The sequence below is a fragment of the Mobula birostris genome, chromosome 3 (assembly GCF_030028105.1).
Source record: "Mobula birostris isolate sMobBir1 chromosome 3, sMobBir1.hap1, whole genome shotgun sequence".
In the NCBI taxonomy this organism is placed as follows: Eukaryota; Metazoa; Chordata; class Chondrichthyes; order Myliobatiformes; family Myliobatidae; genus Mobula; species Mobula birostris.
Genome location: NC_092372.1, coordinates 62,962,426 through 62,974,774, shown reverse-complemented (window position 1 = coordinate 62,974,774; position 12,349 = coordinate 62,962,426). Strand labels below are relative to the sequence as shown.

General features: G+C 38.3%; 1 protein-coding gene across 1 annotated transcript in view; it reads right to left on the bottom strand.

Moving 5' to 3' along the window:
* Positions 1 to 12,349, bottom strand: part of nfxl1 (nuclear transcription factor, X-box binding-like 1) — a 105,390-nt gene that overhangs the window by 49,063 nt on the left and 43,978 nt on the right. Inside the window, exons 13-15 of the mRNA XM_072252755.1 lie at positions 11,875 to 12,034; positions 10,704 to 10,795; positions 5,936 to 5,957 (exon numbers count right to left, since the gene is read on the bottom strand). Coding sequence (XP_072108856.1) covers positions 5,936 to 5,957; positions 10,704 to 10,795; positions 11,875 to 12,034 — 274 coding nt within the window. The remainder of the gene's footprint in view (positions 1 to 5,935; positions 5,958 to 10,703; positions 10,796 to 11,874; positions 12,035 to 12,349) is intronic.

Genomic DNA, 12,349 nt, shown 5'->3' with positions numbered 1-12,349 from the left:
ACTTCAATATCCATCACCAAGTATGTTTTGAACAACTGAAAAATATAGTCTAAAGAACATTTATCAGGCATGTGCATGTGACAGAGACTCTAAGTTAAGGGGAATAAACTTCCTCTTCCTCATGAATTTATCCAATGTCGATATATCAATGACAGCAATCATGAAAATAAGCATTAAATTGTCCATTCTGAGAAACTTGCCCTCAAGTAGTGACCATATACTTGAGGGTCTGGAATTTCAAACTGATCTGCTTTCCTCCCCTGGAGGATATAATTAAACTACAACAACTTTAAAACTGATGAATGATTTGATGATAACCACTACCAATGGTGGATCTTCATTCTGATTTATACAATTACTCAGCTGCCACAATAGGATTTGAAATTAGAATTATTTAACTTCCTCCCACTTCCCAGCTCTTTTTAAGTGGCCATCCAGGAACACCTGTGGGATTGTACCTCCCCTTATTTGGATAAAGGTAAAGCTTTCACAAGATATGATTCCATATTCAAGAGCAGAAATTAAGCTACTATAATAGAGATAATGAGTGCCAACTTTCATACTCCATGTCCTGACCTTTAAAGGCATGTACGCTATTTCCTCCAACCTTTAGAGATTAAAATTTTCAAAAAAAAGGAAGTATGCTTAAATAATCCTAAGGATAAGTCAGGTAATAGTAATATCATTTATACTACATGCTTCACTTAGCCTTTTCCACAAAAATGTGAGAATTGTTGAAATTAAGTGCTTTCAAAGCACTCAGTGACCCAATATAGACATTTACTATTTATATATCCTGTACCCTCCTCCCAAGAACTAAAACATGAACAATGTTTTACATAAGATTTAGCACAAGGTTTTTAAAAAGTGCATACAAAATCAAAATCTTTGCAGACAACACTTTCTGACAATTAAAGATTATAAAAGATGTACACCCATGCAATACTTTAAGGTCATGCATGTACCTTACCATCTCTAGGGATTCAAAGTCTGTCACAGAGAGATCTGACATTTTAAAAAAATGGCTGGTTACAGATCCCACATTGACAGACTTCAAAGGAGCATTTACTGTAACCGAATAACTGACCTTTGTTATATCAGAGGCTATACAAGACATGTCACACTATCTCTTGCCTGACTGCTGGAAGCTGTCTGTTGTAAATACAAGCTGGACAAAAGGAACTGTTTCTGTGAACATTTTAGAGAATGACACTCACAAAATGCTGGAGGAACTCAGCAGGTCAGGAAGTATCTATGAAAAAGAGTAAATAGTTGACGTTTCAGGCTGAGACCCTTCTTCAGGACAGAGAGGAAGGGGCTGATGCCTGAATTAAAAGTGGGTGTGTGGAAAGAAGCTAGCTGGAAGGTGATAGGCACAGCCAGGTGGGTGAGAAAAGTCAAGGGCTGGAGAAGAAAGGATCTGATAGGAAAGGAGAGTAGACAGTAGGATAAAGGGAAGGAAACCCAGGGGAAAGAAATAGGCAGGTGAGAATAAGTAATAGGTTAGTGGGGAATAGAGGGAGGGTGAAATTTTTGTTCACCAGAAGCAGAAACTGATGGACATGCCTACATGAGAATGACCTTGGTTTTATAGCCATTATGACATTTTACTTGAGAGGTTCGCAAACTATGATTAAAAATCCATTTTTTGAAAGTGTCACTTCAAATTTTTACAACAGAAAATAAAGTAGATGTAGCGTTCAAAATATATACTTTGAGTGAGGAATTTTTAGTAATCCATTTGACAATGTCTCTCATGGCAAGCCAGTACAGAACAGCAAGTTAAATGGGATCCATGGTGAGTTGGCAAACTGGATCCAAAACAGAGCTGATTCTAAAAAAAAGTGATGATAGAGGAGTATTTTCCTGACTGGAAGTATGTGACTAAGTATGAGCCCTGCAAGGAACACAGCTGGCATCTGTTTCTAATATGTTAATACGTGGCTAAAATTGTAGGTAGTCTGATCAACAAAATTGATCGACATGAATAGCAAGAAAGTTTGTCAGCAGAATATAAACCAGTTAGAAATGTGGGTGAAGAAATGGCAGATTGAGTTTAATTCCGGTAACTGAGTTAATGGATTTTGTGAGGTATGATACAGAAGTATACAGTAAACGGCTGAAACTTTAAGAGCACTGAAGAAAACAAAGGGATATTGCACTGCAAGTCCATACCTCCCTGAAAGTGGCAACAAAAATAGATATCCTGGCAACATGCCTTTTAAAGGTCAGGGCACAGAGTATGAAAGTTGGCACTCATTATAGCTGTATAAAACTTTGGTTAGGCCACATTTGGAGTAATTGTATGCACTTCTGGTCACTATGCTATAGGAATGACACGGAAACTTTGGAATGAGTGCAGGAAAGGTTCACTAGGACACCAGGACATTACCTAGATAGGAGTACATTATCTATTTGGAGATACTGGGTAAACTGAATGATTTCTCCAGAGTACTGGGGACTGCAGGGTGACTTGATAGGAGTATATAAAGTTATTAGGGTCATAGAAAGGAGACATAGAGTCATTATCCCAACCCCCACCCCCACGAGTGGAAATGTCAAATACTAAGGACATGGATTAAGGGAGATTTGCGAGAAAAGGTAGTTTTTTTTTCTTTTTAAACATTCTGGACTGCACAGCCAGTTGAAGTTGCAGAAGAATGTACAGCACCAATATTTAACAGGCAATTAAATAGGCCAACAATACGGGTTAAGGGGCCTGTTCCTGTGCTGTACTAGTCTATGTTCTGAATACAAGTGACCTCTGTTGCAAACAAATTCCAGTCAGGATGGTTTTGAGCTACAGTCTCTATTGAGGATGTGGGTCAGACATAGTCGTGTTTTAAGTTTGTAGGGATGGTTCTGGAGACAGAAAGGGAAGGTTAGGGGTCAGGATGGAGTCTAGGCCTCTGCTCTGAGCTCTATGGTCAGTGTTTGAACGTAGGTGATAAGGATGTGCAATGAAGAACATCTATGGACAGAAGTTAGGTTCTGCAAGTGCTGTGGACAAAGACCAGTGAAAATGAGCATTCATCTGACAAATCATCCAATTCTTGACCTCACTGGCACATAGCACAGGCAGCAATCCAGAGATTGCTATCATGGAGGTCCTGTTTTTCAGCTTTCTACCTAGCTCTCTAAAATCTCTCTTCAGGACCTCCTCACCTTGTCACACATTGGTGGCAATATGTACTAAGAATTCTGGCTGCTCATCTTCCCCTTTAGAATGCCATGGACCTGACCCAAGGCACATCTGACCCTGGCACCTGGGAAGCAACATACCATTTGGGTTTCTCTGTCATGCCCACAAAATCTTGTCTCCGTTCCTCTGATAATGGAATATCACCACTGCAATCCCCATTCATCTCTCTTCTCTTCTGAGCCACAGCACCAGACTCAATGCCAAAGGCCCGGTCACTGTGACCCTCCCCTAGTAGGCCATCCCCCTCAACAGTATCCAAAGTAGTACACTTATTGAGGGGAATGGCAAGAGGGGTACTCTACACTGGCCGCCCAATCCCTTCCTTCTCTTGACAATCACCCAGTTACCTGCCTCCTGCAATCTAGGGGTAACTACCTCCCAGTAGCTCCTATCTATCACCTCCTCATTTGCCCACATGAGCCGAAGATCATTGAGCTGCAGCTCCAGTTCCTTAATATGTTCTCTGAGGAGCTGCAGCTTGGTGCACCTGGTGCAGATGTGGTTATCTAGGAGGCTGACGGTCTTCCAGAATTCCCACATCTCACACAAAGAACAAAACACTGCCCCAGAGCATTCTTACTGCACTAACTGTGCCCATACAGATAAGGAATGAAAATTAAGAAAAAAAGAGAAACTTACCAGATACTTTTCAGGTTAAGCCTGATGAGCCAAATCCACTCTAAACACTGGCCCACTCACAACAATGGTCACCCTGCTTGCACTTGTCTTTATTTTTTATTCGCCCTTTCTAATGAATCTTGCTCAGTGCAGTCCAACTCCAAAAAAACTGTTGCGAAGTTCTGCCTTTTCACTTAGGTTCACACTCAGGATTAAAATTGTAGCTCTTTTTCTCATAGTCCTGCTCAATTACTGATCACAGTCCAATTCCTTGGCTATTCTGCAGCTATTCCACTTACATGATGCATGTTTTTAAACTGAAGTGTCAACAATACTGCTCCTCTGCCATCTCAAATGCTGCTCGACTTGCATAGTTCATCGCACAGATTGCTTGCTGCTCCAGGTTTCAGCTTCTGCAGTATCTTGCTTCCCCACTATTCCACTGTGCTTCCTTCATCCCCTTATCACTTACTTCTATAGCCAGACCAAATTATGCATTTTTAATAATAAAACTAAGCCTTCAAAACAGAGCCACCTCATCTAAATCTATATTCCCTGCTCCCCTCTTAAAAAAAAAGTGCATGGGCATTTTACACAAACTGCTGGCAATCTATCCTGGAAAATATCCTGTTCAATAAATGGACCATAAAAATTATGGTTTGGCATGAATTCAGCTTCCAAATCTTTCACTGCAACAGCATAATAAAGTTGTATCATCAACAATAACCAATAATTAATTATTACCATATGCTCTTAAATTGCATACTCAATTGTGCATTCATGTTTATATCTGTTGGTGTCTGGAGTTCAAGTTTGTTTGGATGACAGTTAATTCATTAGATCCAAATATTGATTTCATTTATGTGATTACTGGAATCTTGTTCTATTTAAATGCATATTAGGTGCTAAAAGCTAAACTGCAGCCAAAATCAGTGTACAAAGTTAGTTGAAGTCTTCATCAGCAAATGCTACCCTTGATGAAACAAAGACAAAAGGGGTAGAAAACTATAGATTAACAATATTTGAGAGAGCTGTGAATAATACATGGAAACATTGAAACTAACATTGCCCCTTTGCTAACTTAACTAACTGAAATAAAGTTTCCTGTCAGCTGAAGTCATCGTTACCTTTTGCAATAAGTAAAATAAAGCACAACAATAATGAGAATTTAAAAAATCAGCAATTGCAAGTTGAAATTCTGTAAACAAAAAGTGACTAGCTATTTAATTCAGACAGAAACAATGTTCATATTAATTCCAACAAATATGTTGGATGATGAGAGGCATTGATCATGTGGATAGTCAGAGGCTTTCTCCCAGGGCTGAAATGGCTAGCACGAGAGGGCACAGTTTTAAGGTGCTTGGAAGTAGGTACGGAGGAGATGTCAGGGGTAAGTTGTTTTTTTTAAAAAACGCAGAGTGGTGAGTGCGCGGAATGGGCTGCCAGCAACGGTGGTGGAGGCGGATACGATCGGATCTTTTAAGAGTCTCCTGGACCAGTATATGGAACTCAGAAAAATAGAGGGCTATGGGTAACCCTAGATAAATTCTCAGGGAAGGACATGTTCAGCACAGCTTTGTGGGCCAAAGGGCCTGTATTGTGCTGTAGGTTTTCTATGTTCTATGTTTCTAACTATTTCTCTTGCTCAGAAGCATAATAGGCCAACTTCGCACATCAGCAAAAATCTGATATAATCAATAGGAATGGAACCTTAGGTCTGAAAAGTGGCAGTAGTGCCACTCATAACAACAATTAAAACAATTCTTGGGAGAAAATACATTTGTAGACACTTTAACTGAAATCTTTTAAAGCCGCATTTTTCACTACGCAGCGTAAAGAACTACTTTATGTTGACAGCATTTCATGCTCCATTGTGAAAACAAGATTCAAACTGACAGGAGTTATATTCAAGGATTAAAACTTACTTTCTCCCAAACACACCAACGTCTTCAGAAAAAAGTGTAATAAACTGTGCCAAAATCTCAAGAAATAATCCCCAAAACAACATTTTTGGCTGAAGTATTTTCAGCCTGATTTACAAGAAAGCCACAATGAATATTGATGAATTGACCACCTAATTACACATGTTATCCTAATTTCTCTATTTGTACTCACCTCATGTTTTCCAAGACAGGCCCTACAATAGAAGATACTGAATTTTATTAAAGATTGTAATAGCCAGAAGTACAAAGATTTTGCTAAATTTTATAATTTTGAGTTATATGAAATCAATCCTAATGTTAATTTTGTAAATATTCCTCTGGTTTCTTAAAGCATTCAGAAATGACTTGAATATAGAGTGAAAGAAAACAATTTAGTTATTTGCTTTCCCCCACTATTTCCACACAATCTCTGAAAAGGAGAAAGACAGCTTTACTCAACATACTGACCAATGCTGAACTTCATAAAAGAAAGTGACCTTACTTTGTCTTCTGAAAATCGAGCTTTTCTACCTGTGCTGTTAAATTACTTTTGAAAGCTATGTGCAGTATACCTGCAATATTTTCAGTGCTAACATTTACCCTGAAGGACAGGAGAGGACATCAGTCCTGCTGAAGGGTCTTGGCCTGAAACGTCAACTGTACTCTTTTTCATAGATGCTACCTGGCCTGCCGGGTTCCTTCAGCATTTTGTGTGCGTTGCTTGTCCATAGCAGGTTCTCTGAAACTTACCCCTTCACTTACTATAATAAAAATGGAGGTAGCTCAAAACCCCTAAATGAAAGGAAACATGGAGAGCTACTGAATATAATTATCACTAAAACCTCAACGACGTAGCCACCATAGGTTAATAATCTTTGAATACTTGAGGGCAAATACACGGCAATTCCAGAATTAAGCTTTCTATGCCAGATTAGGTTTAATATTTAAAAATATAATCAGTTGCCATCCATCATAAAGTGTTAAATTTTAACCTTAGTGCAAACATAAAAGGCCAAACTATTCAAAATCTGAGGTTTGGTCTAGAAATGAGAGGTTAAAACAATAAAAACGCTAAATGTTGGAAGATGCACGCGACTTGGTTTTGATTTCATTTGGTTTACAAGCAAATGTTTTGTTCTTTTTCTGACAGAAAATTTTCCACAAAAATAATCTTGTGCTTCTTTAAATACTGTTTAAGGTGCTTCTTCTACCATCCCTTCTTTATGGAGTATTTAATCTTAAACGATTTTCCAATAAATTGATTTTTTTTATAAATACGGTTTTTCTTTCCCAGCCTTCAGCTCATTTACCATTTGACTCCTGGCTTCTCCAGCATTTAAGGATCTTATCCATCAGCCCTCAATGAGTTTAATTTTCTGATTCATCAATGCTGGTGTCACTAAGATTCAAATAATTTAGCTTCCTGGTTTTATGCTACTCATAGAAATGTTCTTTCTTGTCAAGTGCCCACCTCTCCCACACTAACTCTTCAACAAAAACCCTTTGCTCAAGGCCAACCAGCAAGAAAAACTCAGCATTCCATGGCCAGAGAAACCAACATCTCATGCATCCAGACTATTTACATACATATCGGCAGTTACTTTTACCATTTTCCAGTCTCTCTGGTGCTAGCAACAGCATTCATGGAAGATACATTTCACAATTCAGGACATTTGTCAAAATCAAGCCATGCCAGTGTTGATGTATCACTAACTGTCTTGTCCTTTCTCATCCAAATTTGTCAGCATTATCTCAGCCTCTCGTTAAATGCCATCACTGCTATGTGTTTCAAACGCACTGCAATAGCAAGTTCTCACCACTCTTGCAAGATTCTTCAGAATTCCCCACTATATTTCATAGTGACTGCCTTGCATTAAGACCATTTGGCCCATTAAGTCTGCTCTGCCATTTCATCATGGCTGATCCATTTTCACTCTCAGGCCTAATCTCCTGCCTTCTCCCATGTCTCTTCATGCCCTGACAAATCAAGATCTATCAACCTCTGCCTTAAAAATAGATAGATAGATAGATATAAAAAAAGACTTGACCTCCACAGCTGTCTGTGGCAAAGAATTCCACAGATTCAACACTCTCTGGCTGAAGAAAATTCCTCCTCCATCTCCGTTCTAAAAAGATAACCCTCTATTCTGAGGCTGTCCTCTAATCTTAGACCCTCCCACCATAAGAACATCCTCTCCACATCCACTCTATCAAGGCTTTTCACCATTTGATAGGTTTCAATCAGGTCACCACTCATTCTTCTGAATTCTAGCAAATACAGGCTCAGAGCCATCAAACACTCTTCATATGACAAGCCATTCAAACCTGGAATCTTGTTCAAAAGAGGGTCCTCTTTTGAACCCACTCCAGTTTCAGCAGATCCCTTCAAAGATAAGGGGCCCCAAACTTCTCACAATACTCCAAGTGATGCCTCACCAATGCTTTATCGTCTCAATATTACATCCTTGCTTTTATATTCTATTCCTCTTGAAATCAATGCTAATATTGCATTTGCCTTCCTCACCACAGGCTCAACCTGCAAGTTAACCTTTAAGGAATCTTACACAAGCACTCCCAAATCCCTTTGCGCCTCAGTTTTTTCTCTCCATTTAGAAAACAGTTTATGCTTTAATTTCTTCTACCAAAATGCATGACCATACACTTCCCAACACGTATTCCATCTGCCACTTCTTTGCTCATTCTCCTAATCTGCCCAAGTCCTTCTGTAGCTTCTCTACTTCCTCAAAACTGCCTGCTTCTCCACCAATCTTCGTATCATCCACAAAGTTTGCAACAAAGCCATCGATTCAATCATCCAAATAACGTAAAAAGAATCGGTTCCAACACAGGCCTCTGTGGAACACCAGTCACCAGCAACTAAACAGAAAAGGCTCCCTTTATTCTCACTCTTTGCCTCTTACCAATCAGCCACTGCTTTATCCATGCTATAATCTTCCCTGTAATACCATAGCTTGTTAAGCAGTGCCATGTGTAGCACCTTGTCAAAGGCGTTCTGAAAATCCAAATGCACAACATCAACTGATTCTCCTTTGTCATCCTATTTGTTATTTCTTCAAAGAATTCCAACAGATTTGTCAGGCAAGAATTTTCCTTGAGAAAACCATGCTGATAAAGCCCATTTTATCATGTGCCTCCACGTACCCCAAAACTACATATTTAACAATCGACTCCAACATCTTCCCAACCACTGAGGTCAGACTAACTGGCCTATAGTTTCCTTTTTTCTGCCTCTCTCCCTTCTTGAAGAGTAGAGTCACATTTGCAACTTTCCATTCTTCCGGAACCATTCTAGAATCTAGTGATGCCTCCACAATCTCTTCAGCCACCTCTTTCAGAACCTTGGGGTGTACACCATCTGGTCCAAGTGACTTATCTACCTTTGGACCTTTCAGTTTCCCCAAGAACCTGCTCCCTAGTAATGGCAATTTCCCACACTTCATGACCCCTGACACCTGGAACTTCTGGAATACTGCTAGTGTCCTTCACAGTGAGGAATAATGCAAAATACATATTCAGTTTGTCCGCCATTTCCTTGTACCCATTACTAACTCTCCAGCATAGCTTTCCAGTGGTCCGATATCCACTCTTGCCTTTCTTTTACACTTTATGTATCTGAAGAAAGTTCTGGTATCCTCTAAAATTATTGGCTAGCTTACTTACTTATTCCATTTTACTTTCTTAAATGACTTTTTTTAGTTGCCTTCTGTCGGTATTTGAAAGCTTCATAATCCAACTTCCCACTAATTTTTGCTCTAACATTTGTCTCTTTGTTTAATACAAGTCTCTTTGGTGTTTATGTAAGCTTTGACTTTGCAACAAAAACAGAAGCATTCCACTTTCATTCCACAAAAACCTTTTGTATAAATTTCTGTTACATTAACCTTTAACACTTAAAAAAAAGCTGGCCAATCATCATTCCAAGATGTTACTCCAACCTTTGAGGACAGCAATGCATGAACAAGAAATGCTGGCCTTGCTAACAATGCCCAGATCCAAAAAGATTTTTTAAAATCACATTTTGACATGAAAATTCCCAGATCCAAAAAGATTTTTTAAAATCACACTTTGACATGAAAATTCCCCAAACCCCTCTCATCTCCAACCACGTATTCCTTCTTTTGCCTTCTAAAAATCCTTCCATCTCACTTCTAAATTTGAAAAATTCTTCAAAAATGCTATTTTTACCTCCCGTAAAAGCAAATACCTATTTACTACTGTCTCCAAGACAACTGCAAGCTGCTGTCAAGTTAGTTATACTCAAAATGTTTATTCAATAAAATGTCAAAAATGGCATTAATTAAGCAAAGCATTTTGCATTAAATTGCTAACATAAAATTAAAATAGTATCACATGCAATACAGTACAAAACTCCTTGCGATCCAGTGTCCGATTGTAAATTCCACTGCTTCAACATCTGATTCAGTCATTACTCTGCAGTTGAAGCTAGGGGTTCAGAGTGCAGGTTACAAGTCTAGCCAGGCTCCAGAGCACAAGGGAATCAGGAAGCTGAAACACACCAGGTTCTATTCTCTACTTCCTTTAAAATCACTGTGCTCACTGAAAGATGTGTTACTGTGTAACATGCAGAAAAAGTGAAGCTAGTAGCAATATTAATAGCAGTTTCATTCAACATTCTGGAAAATCTGCTAGTCAGAGTACGCTGGATTACTCAAGTTTTACTGTACTTAAACTTATCTATTTCAAAAATACGAATGACAAAAGCATAGCTAAATATAATGAAATCAAAGTCTGCTCTTGCTGCATAAACAAAGTTGAAATGGAAAAAAGGTTAATGATGAGTAACTTGGAAATTACATTATTAAAGTCAATATATGAAAGCTCAAATTGGAAGAATAATGTACTAAAAAACAGCTTTAAGTTTATTTTCAGAACTAGCTACAGTACTAATTTTAGAATCAGAGTGTAAGACTCTTACTTACGTGGAAATAGGGACAATACAAGCTGGGCAAGGGACAGCTGTTCGAATGAAGGCCGGCTCAGAACGCCGTTCCCAAGGACCCGAGGGTTGGCACTAAGAAGACATAAGGGTTATCATGAGTGCCCTGTTCCAAACTGCCAAGCAAAACTTCATTAAGCAACTATCAGATAATTTTTGCCAAAGAGCTATGAGAATTTGGTGAAGATTTACAAAAAAACTTTGAATTAATTTATTTAATTTTATAGCACCCTTATGATATGATGATCTATTTATGTTGCAAGTGCTATTAATTAATTTATTTCCTTTATTGCTGTAATCGTTTCATTTTACTACATTGCATTTTTCCTGTCCCTTGAGATTACTAGAAAAATTAAGTAACTAAGTGCACATGACTGGAGTCATCCATGCAATGGGAATTGAAGGCTAGTTTGAGAGGCAGGAAACAGCAAGGAGATAAATGGCAAGGACTCTGAAATCTTACTAGTTAATGCTGAAAAGGCAAAAAGGAACTGTACAAAGACAGAATCAAGGTTGACACACATGACTGGGAGGAGCAAACAACTAACTACTTGGTATGCCACCTCATCCATCACGCCATATGACATTTCAAAGGCCAAACAAGGTAGAAAAAGGTGATATCAGAACAACGACCAATGAAAGGCTGAAAATGCTGCTTGCCTGACCAACAACATACTTATACTTCCAGAAGAATCTTGCACACAGAGTGGAGAAATGCAAGGTTTGTTGCAATAAGGATTGCAATTTGACAGAAGTCAAATATGATAAAGAATTCATTGAAGCAGGAAAAGGCTAAATCACCAGGGTAAATAGATCAATATTTTCTAATTCATTTCGTTTTAATGAATCAGACACAAGAGACTTGTTATTTCCTGTTACGGCTTTGATGCAAACAAAGATTATGTGAAAAACCATCAAGTAAATTTTCTTTGTACGAAGTTGTTCTAGTTATGTTGTATTAGCATGGATTAGAATAAAACTAATAAATCTGCATTTATGCAAGAACACATGCAAAAATCATTTTAAATAAGTAAAACAATCCTACTTTTTCATCATGGCTCATAGAAAAATGCTGCATTTATTGTATCCAGATGAATCATAAACTTCATAAAATATTTCAAGTTATATTCCACATAAAGACTACATATTCTTACAGAGTTTTCTTGCTTAACCAGCACTTCATCATGACATGGATCTGGGCAAAGGTGAGCACAGGTGGTACGTATTTTCTGGCAGGGCTGTCTGCACGGAGGGCAACTACCAAAGTGACATCGGTGTTTCTCTCTAATCGGATGATGACATGTGGGTGGCTTCCTGAAAAACATAATACAACATTCTTCAGATGGAACACATAAGAGATTACAATATCCTGTGATTATCAACAAGTTACTTGACAGAAGATTCTGCAGTACTGATGAATTTTGTTTGTTTGGCTGACAGTTTTGTAATATTAAGAATTTCTGACTGGAATAAAAGAGCAAAGAGATTGTAGGGGTTGTCTGAAGATCAAAGTCAGATAAACAAATCTTAAGAAGCAACTTTTGATGCAATACCATTTAGTATCCTTGGTTTGGGTGAGTTCTTCACCTTTCTGGCAACATAATCCCAATTCTGACTTTATAAACAAAA